Here is a 12,588-nt window from a genome sequence, read left to right as displayed (position 1 = left end):
ACCTGGTAGCAGCTTGTCCACAGGGATCTGACGTAAAGGTGCTTTCTCATGGAAGCAAATTAATAATAAATGCTGCTTGTGTGAAACCTCCACTGTGCCAAGCATTAGGTCAGGTGACTGTGAATCATTTAACATTTATTCACAGATAGCATGAAAAGCCACAGTCCATTTGCCACTTAGCTTATTTGATTGAGAGAAAACTGAGGCACAGGAAGGCACAGTCATGGAACCAGAGTCACACAAACCCAAAGGGGAGATCAGGGTCACATGAGGTCTGTCTGCAGCCACAGGCCCATCTTCTCCACCAGAAGTGAGGGCTTACTGGGTTCCAAGGACCCCATAGTCATTTATTGGCTCAAATCCTCTCTTCTTAGGCATCCAAACCTCAGAGGAGTGAGAGCAAATGGTCAGCTGATTAGTCTATACTCCAGAACTAAATCACCTGCCTCAACTGTCAGAGTCAGTGCAAAAAAAATGTCCAGGCCTCCCCCTCAGATCTTAACCCCCCATCACTGAACCTGAAATCCTGTGTTTCCCAAAGTGCCCATGTCACTGTCATGAAAGGATCAAGGAGAGGACTTTGTTTTCTTTCCCCACTCAGACCCTGCTCCAGCACAGGCCCAGTGAGAGAGACACACTCGGGAGCTCTCACATAACAAATGAAGGAATGGAATGAAGAAATGAATGATCCAAAACCTCTTAGGGACTGGATGTTGGATGCAGAATCCTAGGAGGTTCTAGCCACACCTGTCCCTTGTCCTTCAGAGGCTGACACCCATGTTTCATCCCCCCACTACCTCTTGCCCCTAAAGCCACCCCATCTCATGTAACTCTGAAGCTCTTTGGCCACCAGAGGGTTCTCAGGGCTCCTTTGTCCTGGACTGTGGAACTGGGGCACGTGGTCCCTGGGGTCTCTGAAGTCAGTGTAGCCCTCACTGCTCACTGCCATGGTGTCTCTGCCTCTCTCTGCTTCTCTGTGTCCCTCATCTTCCTCCCACTTCATTCTGACTGGCAAGCCCTGTCCTGCATAGCTTCTTCCCCCACCCCTAGGCCTTCCCCAGACACTGCCTCTAACTAGGCTGGCTGTTCGGTTCCCTTCCCGCTAACACTGTGGCCTGGCCCACCTCCCAGGAAATAGGAAAGGCACAGAAATCACCTGGAGTCGCCACTCCTGCCAGGCTTCATCTCGAGCCAATGTCCCCAGGTCACTAAGAGAATGAGCTTCCACTGTATTCCCATCCAGGGCTCTTTCCCTTTGTGAGGCTGACCTGTGGACAAGACAATGGGACAGGGATAGGCAGTTCCTCCATCCACTCATAATTTCCAGGTAAGTTGTTCTGGCCTCCTGCACACACACACACACACAAAAATTATTGAAATGTTGGTTTCTAGTCATGAAAGATTTTAATGACTCCAAGTCTGCCAAACAGGAGGACAGAGGTTTATTACTACTCAAATCAGCCTCCCCAGTGGATCAGGGGTTAGAGATTTTCAAGGATAGTTTCAGGGTCACAGGACTAAAAAATTAGTTCTGCTGATTGTTTGGTGATGGAATCATGTGGGCAGAGGGAAATGATCTGTTTGTGCTAGAATCTGCCTCCAGGTAGGGACCATATGACTGGCTGAGCCATTAGTCATAGGTATGGATGAGGTCAGCCGGTTGCCAGAATGCAAAAGAATGAGAAACATCTCAAAAGACCAATCTCACGTTCTACAATAGTGATGTTATCTATAGGAGCAATTAGTTACAAATTATGTAAACTCTGGCCAAACGACATTGGAGCAGTCAGGGATTATAGAAACTGTGCCAACATTTTAGCAGAATTCAGTTCCCTCCTATAATCTTAATCTCATGGTCTTTTACTAGTTTGACAAAGGCCGTCCCTGGGCAAAGTAAGGGTGTTAGTTTCATGGAGGAAGTTTTGTGATTCTTGCTTCAAAGTCAAACCATAAACTAAATTCCTCCCAAGGTTAGCCTGGCCTATGCCCAGGAATGAGTGAGGATAGCCAGCCTGAGACTAGATGCCAGATGGAGTCAGACATGCTACTTTGCTGTCACTGTTGTAATGTCTGGACTGACTCACCAGGGTGTCAGAGGCTGGACAGGCCTGCAGTCCCCAGCGCCCATGGACTCATTTCAACTGTTTCACTTGTGACTCCATCCTCAAACTACTATGGAGCTCACATTCTCCTGTCACTTCTTAGAGACTTCTGGCTTCCTGTCAGGCATTTAACAAGCTTGAAATTTGTCACTGGGTTCTAACAGTAAGTAAAAAGTTGAACAAACTCAAAAGTCAGCAACTCATTAAAATCCCTCAGAGATGGCTGGGCACAGTGGCTCATGCCTATAATCCCAGGACTTTGGGAGGCCGAGGCGGGCACAAGGTCAGAAGATGGAGACCATCCTGGCTAACATGTTGAAACCCCGTCTCTACTAAAAATACAAAAAATTAGCTGGGCATGGTGGCGGATGCTTGTAGTCTCAACTACTTGGTAGGCCGAGCCAGGAGAATGGCGTGAACCCAGGAGGTGGAGCTTGCAGTGAGCTGAGATCATGCCACTGCACTCCAGCCTGGGTGAAAGAGAGAGACTCTGTCTCAGAAAAAAAAATGCTGTTAGAGAAATGAAGAATGCTTTTGATGCTTACTGGTAGACTGCACATAGCTGGGGAAAGGATCTCTAGCTTGAGGATGTGTCAATAGAAACTTCCAAAACTGAAAAAGGAAAGTTCAAGAAGAGTGGGGGAAAAAAAGTGGAACAACACATTCAACTTCACATTTAATATTTTGTTTTGGCAATAGCAATTTTTAAATTTTGTAGTTGTGGACAACTGCAAAGGCTGTCAGATACACGTAATGTGAATATTGGTGGTTTTGGGGACCAGTTGGAGGTGGCCAGGTGTGTGCTATCTAATGGTTTTACTGCCTGTGCCACATAAAACTGTTTCCTCATGATGATGCCATTTTCATAAGTTGGAGTTGTGCATGTGGGGAGACACACGAGCCATTGTCATCTCACTTAGATTCTTCCTAATTCACACAAAATTAAACTTTAGTGGTGTTTCGTGAGCTTAAGAGAAAATGAAGAAAGCATTTCACATACCTGTTTTGGGGTCCTCCCCATTTTTCCTAACTCTGCACAGAAATTAGAAGCAGGGAGTTCTTTCTATATTTACTAACATAACACACATCACTTCTTTTAATTTGGCATCCTTCCTCCCTTTATGTAATTGAGACACTGACCAGTTCTGTCCTTTTAACGGGACTCTCTCTACTTAAGGAGCTGCTAATTTCAAATCACCTTTGGCATCTTTCTTTGAGCATAATGTGATCCTGCCGGAATTCACGGCACACCTAAACCTTATTTTGGTCTCAAGAGAAATACTACTACCAGCAATTGATCTTAGATGTTTGGATCATCAGTAAAAATTTCCACTTATGAAAACATTTTAATGTTTCCTCCAAAATTTTTTTTGTTACTAGAGCCAGAACATAACATGAGGTCTAAACTCCTGACAACTTTTTATGGGAAAATTACAGCATTCCAAATTGAGCATCGGAAATCCAGAAATCCACAATCTGAAATGCTCAAAACTCAACCCTTCTGACCACTGATGTGATGCTAAAAAGAAGTGCTCACTGGCGCATTTTGGATTTAAAATTTTTCAGATTTGGGATGCTAAACCAGTACATATACGGCAAATATTCCAAAACAAAACAAAACAAAATTAGAAATCCAAAACACTTGGATTTAAGCTTTCTGCATAAGGAGCACTTTATCTGTATGAACTATAGGCACGAGGCTGTACAGGAGATCTCTAGAACCTCCTCGTCCTGCATAACTGAAACCGCACACCCATGGAACAACGCCCTATTCCCCTGATCCCAGTTCCTGCAAACTACTATTCTACTCTCTGATTCACTCTGGAATCCACTGATATGAGGTACATAGAGTAGTCAAACTCAGAATCAGAGAGTAGAATGTCTAATGAGAGAAAGTATCTGCAAGACTTCTTCCCAAATATTGGTATAATATCCACCAAATGCATATGGTCCATGAGGGCCAGACTTCCATCATCAGTTCATGATTACCCTTTCCAACAGTCAGTGCTGCATTTGCAAACATCCACATGTATTTCTAGAAAGATCCACATGGTCCTCACCTGCCCTCTACAAGGTGGTCTTGGTCCAAAGCTATCAGCTCTTGCCTGTCCCCTTCACTCTTTGTAGGTCATTCCTTGGACTCTGCTCTATCTTTAGAAGTCACTGGCTCAAGTCACTCACTATGAGACACCTGGGAAAACTGCCCCACCTTGTGGCTCCACTGCCTGATAACTGAACTGACCTCCAGGCTTGACTCTGGTCTCCCCTGTGTTATTTCTGCTGAAGTACCCAGTCCCAGGCCAGGCTTTCCAGTACCCAAAGGGTTTAAAGACAATGGGAAGTTCCATCATCCATCTCTAGGATGTCCTTGGCAAGGGAAGCTGCAGAGAAAACATACCTTGGGGGGCAAAATAAGACTGAAACTAAGAAGATTCCAGCACTGCATGCTCCAAGTGAGGACCACAAGGTGGGCCAGGCAGACAGTTGGAGATGGAGGGACTCAGAGAGGCACCAGGGGCTGTGACTGCTGGTCCTATGTCTTTCCATGACCCAATGCTGCTGCTCAATTCACACTTGAGAAAGACTGTACTTCTCCCACATAAAGCAGGCAGCCTCACAATCTCTGAGCCCTCAGATTGCCATGCGTCTGTCTTGTAACACACACACCTGCCATGGGCTTTTAAGGACTTGGGTGGGCTGAGAGGTGGGAAATGCCAACTCTGATTGAAAAATGCCTTTGGAGGAATCAAAGGTGCCACACAGGGCAATCTTCTCTCTGTTTTCTGCACAGTGGAGACTCCCAAGCCCTCCATTTCTAGCAGCAACTTAAACCCCAGGGAGGGCATGGAGGCTGTGATCTTAACCTGTGATCCTGTGGCTCCAGACACAAGCTACCTGTGGTGGATGAATGGTCAAAGCCTCCCTATGACTCACAGGTTGCAGCTGTCTGAAACCAACAGGACCCTCTTTCTATTGGGTGTCACAAAGTATATTGCAGGACCCTATGAATGTGAAATACGGAACCCAGTGAGTGCCAGCCGCAGTGACCCTGTCACCCTGAATCTCCTCCGTGAGTATCCTCTGTTCCTCTGTGAGCCAGGCTGCCATCCCAAATACACATGGCCAGAGGCCAGGCCTCTCAGTCCCTCTCAGGTCCAAGTACAGAGACCTTTACCCCTGGACATCAAAGCTGGCCATGACTTTCTGCCCCAGGCAAAACAGAGTAGGCCTAGGCTTGATCCACAATAGGAGAAAACAGGCTGCTCCTCTCATGGGAGACTCAGGTTCCACAGCTTGTGATGGGAGAAACAGGTGAAGGTCTCAGGCTCCAGATCAGTGAACACAGCGGGGACTTGGCTGGGACTTCAGTGTTGCGACTTGGCTCACAGGGTCACTGTGGCCCTTCCACAGACCAGGATTTTCCCTGCCCTCTGACAATGTCACCTGTGACTTTATTCTCTTTGCTCCAGATGGCCTGGATGCCCCCACCATTTCTTCCTCATACACCTGTTACCATACAGGGGAATTCCCCAAGCTCTCCTGCCTCACAGACTCTCACCCACTGGCAGAGCATTCTTGGCTGATTGATGGGAAGTTCCAGCAATCAGCACAAGTGTGCTTTATTCCCCAAATCACCAAAACATATCGAGGGATCTATGTCTGTTTCATCCATAACTCAGCCACTGATGGAATAAATCTCATAATCAAGAGGATCATAGTCCCTGGTAAGTGGATCCTTGGAGCATTGGCAATATGTTTTCCAGTGAAGTCTATCTAGCTATCAGGGAAGAGCCACCTGCCCTCTGCAAAGGGAGAGGGAAAATCAAAAACCCAGGACAGGGAATATGTTTCTGCTCCAAAACCACCAGCTTTTGCCTGTCCCCTTCACTCTTTCTAGATCATTCTTTAGACTATACACTGACAATGGACAATCTGAAAGGAAATTGAGAAAAGAATTTCAATTCACATTAACATCAAAAGGAATAAAATATTTTGGAGTAAGTTTAACCAAAAAGGTCAAATAATTATACCCTGAAAACTACAAAACATTGCTGAAAGGAATTAAAGATGATATCAATATATGGAAAGGCATTTCATTTTCAGGATTGCAAGAATCAATATTGTTAGAAAGACACTACCCAAAGCAAGTTCCAGGTTCAATGCAACCCCTACCAGAATCCCAGTAACATTTTTTGCAGAATTAGAAAACTCTGTCTTAAATCTGACCTGACAGGCTCTTATTAATGACTGCCACAACACAAACACTGAGAAAAAGATGCAACCATGAAAATGTTTAAAGTTCTCATGACATAGAAGACAGCAATTAGCCTTTCTCACATCCAAAAGCCTTCAAAAACATACGAGTGCAGCATGGCCAGTGTGGAGTTGATTGAAAACTAATCACCATGGTAGAAACATGGTGAGATTAAAAAAAAAAGGGGCAGGAATATATTTGGCCTATCGCCTCCCACTTTTGCCCACTAATCTGATGCTGAAAAGAAATGCTCACTGGAGCATTTTAGATTTTGAATCTTTCAGATTTGGGATGCTAAACCAGTAAGTATATGACAAATATTTCAGAATCAAAAAATTTCAGAAATCCAAAACACTTTTTGTCCTAAGTCTTATGCATAAGAAATACTCAATCTGTGTGAACTATAGGCATCAAGCTCTACAGCCGATCTCTAGAACCTCCCCACCTTGCATAACTGAAACTGCACACCCATGAACAATTTCTGATTCTCCCCACTCCCAGCTCCTGGCAAACAGTGGTCTCTTCTCATATTCACTCTGGAATCCACTTACATGAGGTCCCTAGAGTAGTCAAATCCATGGAATCAGAGAGTAGAATGTCCAGTGAAAGAAAATATTCCCAAAACTTCTCTTCAAATTTGTCTCATATCCATCAAACACACATGGTCCATGAGGACAAGATTTCCAGCAGTTCATTCCCACCCTTTCTACCAATCAGTTCTGCATTTGCAAATGTCCACATATATTTCTGGAAAGATCCACATGGTCCTCACCTGCCCTCTGCAGAAGGAGAAGAAACTTAAAGAACCCAGGCCAGGAAACATGGTTCTGCTCCAAAGCCACCAGCTCTTGCGTGTCCCCTTCACTCTTTCTAGATCATTCCTTGCACTCTGCTCTATCTTTAGAGGTCACTGGGTCAAGTAAGTCATCATGAAACACCTGCAAAAAACTGCCCCACTTTCTGCCTCCACTGGCTGATGACTGAACAGACCTCCAGGCTTGACTCTGGTCTCTCCTGTGTTATTTCTGCTGAAACATCCAGTCCCAGGCCAGACTGCTCAGTATCTTCAGGGTTTCAGGACCATGGGAAGTCCCATTATTACTCATCTCTAGAATGTCCTTGGAAATGGGAGCTGCAAAGAAATCACATATAGGGGGACAAAGTAGGATGGAATTTGGAAGGGGCCCAGCAGTTGCACATTCCAGGTAAGGAACCCAAGGTGAGCCAGCCAGTCAACTGATTAGGGAGGGACTGGGAGGGGTACAAGGGGCTGTGACTGCCACTGATGTGTCTGTCCATGACCCAACATTGCTGCTCAATTGACACTTGAGAAAGTCTGTGCTTCCCTAAAACAGAGCAGGTGGCCTCACAGTCTTTGAGCCCTTAGATCATCATGCACCTATCTTGTGACACACGCATCAGCTATTGGCTTTCAAGGACTCTGGTGAGTTGACAGGTGAGAGATGCCAACTCTGATTGAAGTATGCCTGTGGAGGAATCAAAGGTGCCACACAGGACAATCTTCTCTCTGTTATCCACACAGTGAAGCTGCCCAAGCCTTACATCACCATCAACAACTCAAAACCCAGGGAGAATAAGGATGTCTTAGCCTTCACCTGTGAACCTAAGAGTGAGAACTACACCTACACGTGGTGGCTAAATGGTCAGAGCCTCCCGGTCAGTCCCAGGGTAAAGCGACCCATTGAAAACAGGATCCTCATTCTACCCAGTGTCACGAGAAATGAAACAGGACCCTATGAATGTGAAATACGGGATGGAGATGGTGGCATGCGCAGTGACCCAGTCACCCTGAATGTCCTCTGTGAGTATCTTTTGTTCCTCTGTGGGCCAGGACACCAGCTTAAATCTAAATGACCACAAGCCAGTCCTCTCAGTCTTTCTCCGGTCCAAGTACAGACACCTTTACTTCTGGACATCCGAGCCGGCCATGACTCCCTGCCCTGGGAAATCCTGGGTAGGCACAGCCTTAACCAAGAATATAAGGGGAGGGGACGCTCTTGTCATGGGAGACTTGGTGCCCATAGCTTGTGATGGGAGAAACAGGTGAATACCTCAGGCTTCAGCTCAGTGAACATAGAGGGGGTTTGGCTGGGACTTGAGGGTGTGCCTTGGCTCAGAGGGTCACTGTGTCCCTTTAAGAGACCAGGAGCATCCCCTTCCCTTGGATGACATCACCTGTGGCTTTATTCTCTTTGCTCCAGATGGTCCAGACCTCCCCAGAATTTACCCTTCATTCACCTATTACCGTTCAGGACAAAACCTCGACTTGTCCTGCTTCGCGGACTCTAACCCACCGGCACAGTATTCTTGGACAATTAATGGGAAGTTTCAGCTATCAGGACAAAAGCTCTCCATCTCCCAAATTACTACAAAGCATAGAGGGCTCTATGCTTGCTCTGTTCATAACTCAGCCACTGGCAAGGAAAGCTCCAAATCCATGACAGTCGAAGTCTCTGGTAAGTGGATCCCAGCATCCTTGGCAATAGGGTTTTAGGTGGAGTCTATCTGGCTTTCAGAGAAGAGTTAGGAAAACATTTTTATTCCCAGCCTCTGTCCCATGGGCACAAGCAAATCCCAAATTCTCCTCCTGAACCCTCCCAATTTGTCTCTACAGACTCTCTTCTCCTTGTTTTTCTGTTTTCTCATGGCTGACCTTGTGTCTGGCCTAAGAAAGTTAGGGAGGGGGCTTTATCAGCCCTGAGCCCTATGTGGTAGAAGAGACTTCAGAGAGGGATGAGAAGGAGAGCCCTCAAGATCAAGTTGCTTCTCGATGTCACCAACACATCCCCTTCTGCCACGTCTTTGTTTCCTTGTACCTATTCCATGACCTACAAGGAACATCTGAGGCTTTGAAACAAGCTCACACTTTTCCCCCAAATGAGAGGAGGAAGCCCCTTGGGTGAGGGAGGAGCAGCTCAGACTCTGCTTCCTGCTCTGCTCCGGGCTCCTCTGGTGACTGGCCCTGCCTGACTCCACCTGGGGTGGGACCAGCATGTGTGGAGGAAGAGCCCTGGTGGCCTGTCCTGAATTTGGCTAAATCGAGCTGCCAGTTGAAGCCAAGCCTCCCCCAGGCCAGGCTGCAGGGAAATAAGAAGAGAGGGAGCCTCAGGGCAGACTCCTGAGCTGCATCCTGGCTCTGAAGTCACCGGTTGTATGAGGCTGTGGGCACAGCACGTGGGACACAGCACGGAGGATAGTGACTGATGCAGAGCTGGAGAAATAGAGAGATTCACCCCTGGGGCTCCGCATGGCAGGAAAGGGGCAGTGCCAAAAAGTGTGTAATTATAGAGAGGGTAAGACTACCAGATACTTTATATATATCTAATATAAGACTTACCATTAACTATTTCTAAGTGTGCAATTTAGTGTTGTGTAACCATCACACTATCCATTTCCAGAACTTTTTCCTCTTACCATATTAAACCTCTGTACCCAATAAACAGTAACTCACTCCTTCTCCCATGACCCTTAGCACCCACCATTCTACATTCTGTCTCTATGTAACTGGCTATTCTAACTATCTTTTATAAATGGAATTATATGATAATTAACCTTTTGTGTCTGGCTTATTTCAGTTAGCATAATATCTTTAAAGTTCATCCATTTTGCACGATGTATTGGAATTTTATTCCTTGTTAAGGTTGAATAACATTTTAATTGTAGATACACCTCATTTGCCTAGCCACTTATCTTTCAATGGACTTTTCAGTTGTTTCCATTTTTTGGCTAGTGTGAGTAATGCTTCTCTGAACATCAGTGCACAAATATTTGTTCAAATTTCTTTCAATTCTATGGGGAGTATGTCCAGAAGTGGAATTGATGGATCAAATGGTAATTTATTGTTTAATTTTTTGAGAAACAGCCACACCACTTTTTACAGTGGCTATAACATTTCCCATTCCCATCAGCAATGCACTAGAGCTCCAATTTTTCCATCTACTTGAAAACACCTGTTATTTTGTGTTGCTGTCATTGTTGTTGTTTATCAAAGCCATCCTAAAGTGTGTGAGGTGGTGTGACATTGTGGTTTTGATTTGCATATCTCTAAGTATTCGTGATGCTGAGGAACTTTGCATGGGCTTATTGGATATTTGTATATCTTCCTTGGAGAAAACTCTATTTTAGTCCTTTGTTCATTTTTTAATTGGGTTTTTGGATGATTGCTGTTGTTGACTTGTAGCTTTTCATGTATTCTGGAAATTAATTTCTTATCACGCATATAATTTGCAAATATTTTTATCATTTCATGGGTTGCCTTTTTACTTTCTTGATAATGTTCTTTAATATATAATAGGTTTTGATTTTTGTGAAGTCCAACTAATCCATTTTATTTGTTGCCTATGCTTTTGTTGTTACAACCAAGAAATCATTGTGAAATCCAGTATCATGAAGCTTTTCTTCTAAGAGTTGTGTAATTTTTACTTTTACATTTAGATCTTTGATCTATTGTGGGTTAATTTTTATACATGGTGTTAGGTAAAGGTTCCACTCTCTTGCCCTTGGATATCCAGCTTTCCCAATATCATTTGGTGAGAACACTGTCCGTTCCCCATTGAATGATCTTGGAACACTCCATGAAAATCATTTGGCCATATATGCAAGCATTTCTTTCTGGGCTATGATATTTCATGAATTTCTATGTCCTCCTTTATGCCAGTACCACACTGTATTGATTACTGGGGCTTTGTAGTAAATGCTGAAATCAGGAAGTGTGAGTCCTCCAGCTTCATTCTTCCTCTTCAAAGCTATGTGTCTATTTAGAGTCATGAGATGCAATATAAATTTTAGGACAGATTTTTCTTTTTCTGCAAAAATGTCACTGAGATTCTGACAGGAATTGTATTGAATCTGCAGCTCACTTTGGGCAGCACTGTCCTCCTAACAATACTGAGTCTTCCAATTCATGAAAACAAAATGTCTTTCAATTTACTGATGTCTTCTTTCATTTCTTTCAGCAATATTTTATAGATATCAAGTATAATTATTTCACCTCCTTTGTTAAACTTATTCCTAAATATTTTATTCTTTTTGATGTTAATATAAATTGAAATTATTTTTCTTAATTTCCCTTCAGATTGTTCATGGTTAGTGTATTGAAATACAACTGATGTTTGAATGTTGATTTTGTATTGTGCAACATTACTGAATTTATTTATTAATTCTAATTGGTTTGTTCCACCTTTAGGATTTTCTACATATAAGTTCAAGTTATCTGTAAACAGAAATAATTTTACTCCTTCCTTCCAATTTGAATGTCTTTTTTTCAATTCTTGCCTAATTTTTCTGACTAGACCTTTCAATACTACGTTGAATAAAAGTGTCAAAAGCAGGCATCCTTGTCTTGTTCCTGCTCATACAGGGAAAGCTTTCAGTCTTTCTCAGTTGAGTATGATGCTAGCATTGGGTTTTTCACATATTGCCTTTATGTTGAGGTGGTTTCCTTCCATTCTTAGGATGTTTTCATTATGAAAAAATATTGAATTTCATCAACTGCTTTTATTGATTCAATCTTATTACTGATTATAGTTATATTCATATTTTTGTGTGTTTCTAGGATTTTGTCTATTTCATCTAGGTTATCCAATTTATTGGCATAAAATTATTTATAGTACTTTCATAATCATTATTTTATTAGAATTTGTAGTAATCACTTCATTTTTCTTTCTTTCTTTCTTTCTTTTTTTTTTTGAAGAGAGGGACAGGTTCTCACTATGTAGGCCAGTTTAGGATGGAATACAGTGGTGTGATTATGGCTCAATGCAGCCTCAACCTCCTGGGCTCAAGCAGTTCTCCTTCTTCAGCCTCCCAAGATGCTATGACTACAGGTTCATGTCAACATGCCCAGTTAATTGGTTTTTTATTTTTTTGTAGAGACAGCATCTCCCCAGGTTACCTATGCTGGTCCAAACACCTGGTCTCAAGAAATCCTTCTGCTGTGACCTCCCAAAGTGCTAGGATTAAAACATGACCCACCATGCTCAGAGTCCATTTTCATTTCTGATTTGAGTAATTTTAAACTTTTCTCTTTTTTTCTTAGTCAATCTAGTTAATGGTTGTCAATTTTGTTGATTTTATTTTGAAGAATCAACTTTTGGTTTCATTAATTTCATCTATTCTTTTTCCATTCTCCATTTTATTTATGTCCACTCTAATCCTTATTATTTCCCTCATTCTCTGTGCTTGGGTTTAGTTTGTTCTTCTTTCATATCC

The 12,588-nt window shown here is 43.4% G+C and overlaps 1 protein-coding gene across 4 annotated transcripts in view; it reads left to right on the top strand.

Moving 5' to 3' along the window:
* Positions 1-12,588, top strand: part of LOC100613994 (pregnancy-specific beta-1-glycoprotein 5) — a 37,935-nt gene that overhangs the window by 21,657 nt on the left and 3,690 nt on the right. The window contains exons 3-6 of one of the 4 annotated variants that reach the window (XM_016946912.4): positions 4,894-5,172; positions 7,901-8,179; positions 8,580-8,834; positions 12,250-12,317. In XM_016946912.4, coding sequence (XP_016802401.3) covers positions 4,894-5,172; positions 7,901-8,179; positions 8,580-8,834; positions 12,250-12,317 — 881 coding nt within the window. Of the gene's footprint in view, positions 1-4,893; positions 5,173-7,900; positions 8,180-8,579; positions 8,835-12,249; positions 12,318-12,588 lie in introns of those variants that run through there. The other 3 variants (XM_063800760.1, XM_024351847.3, XM_063800761.1) reach the window with 3 other exon arrangements.

The sequence above is a fragment of the Pan troglodytes genome, chromosome 20, assembly GCF_028858775.2.
Source record: "Pan troglodytes isolate AG18354 chromosome 20, NHGRI_mPanTro3-v2.0_pri, whole genome shotgun sequence".
Taxonomy (NCBI): Eukaryota; Metazoa; Chordata; class Mammalia; order Primates; family Hominidae; genus Pan; species Pan troglodytes.
This window is presented reverse-complemented; position numbering and strand designations above follow the sequence as displayed.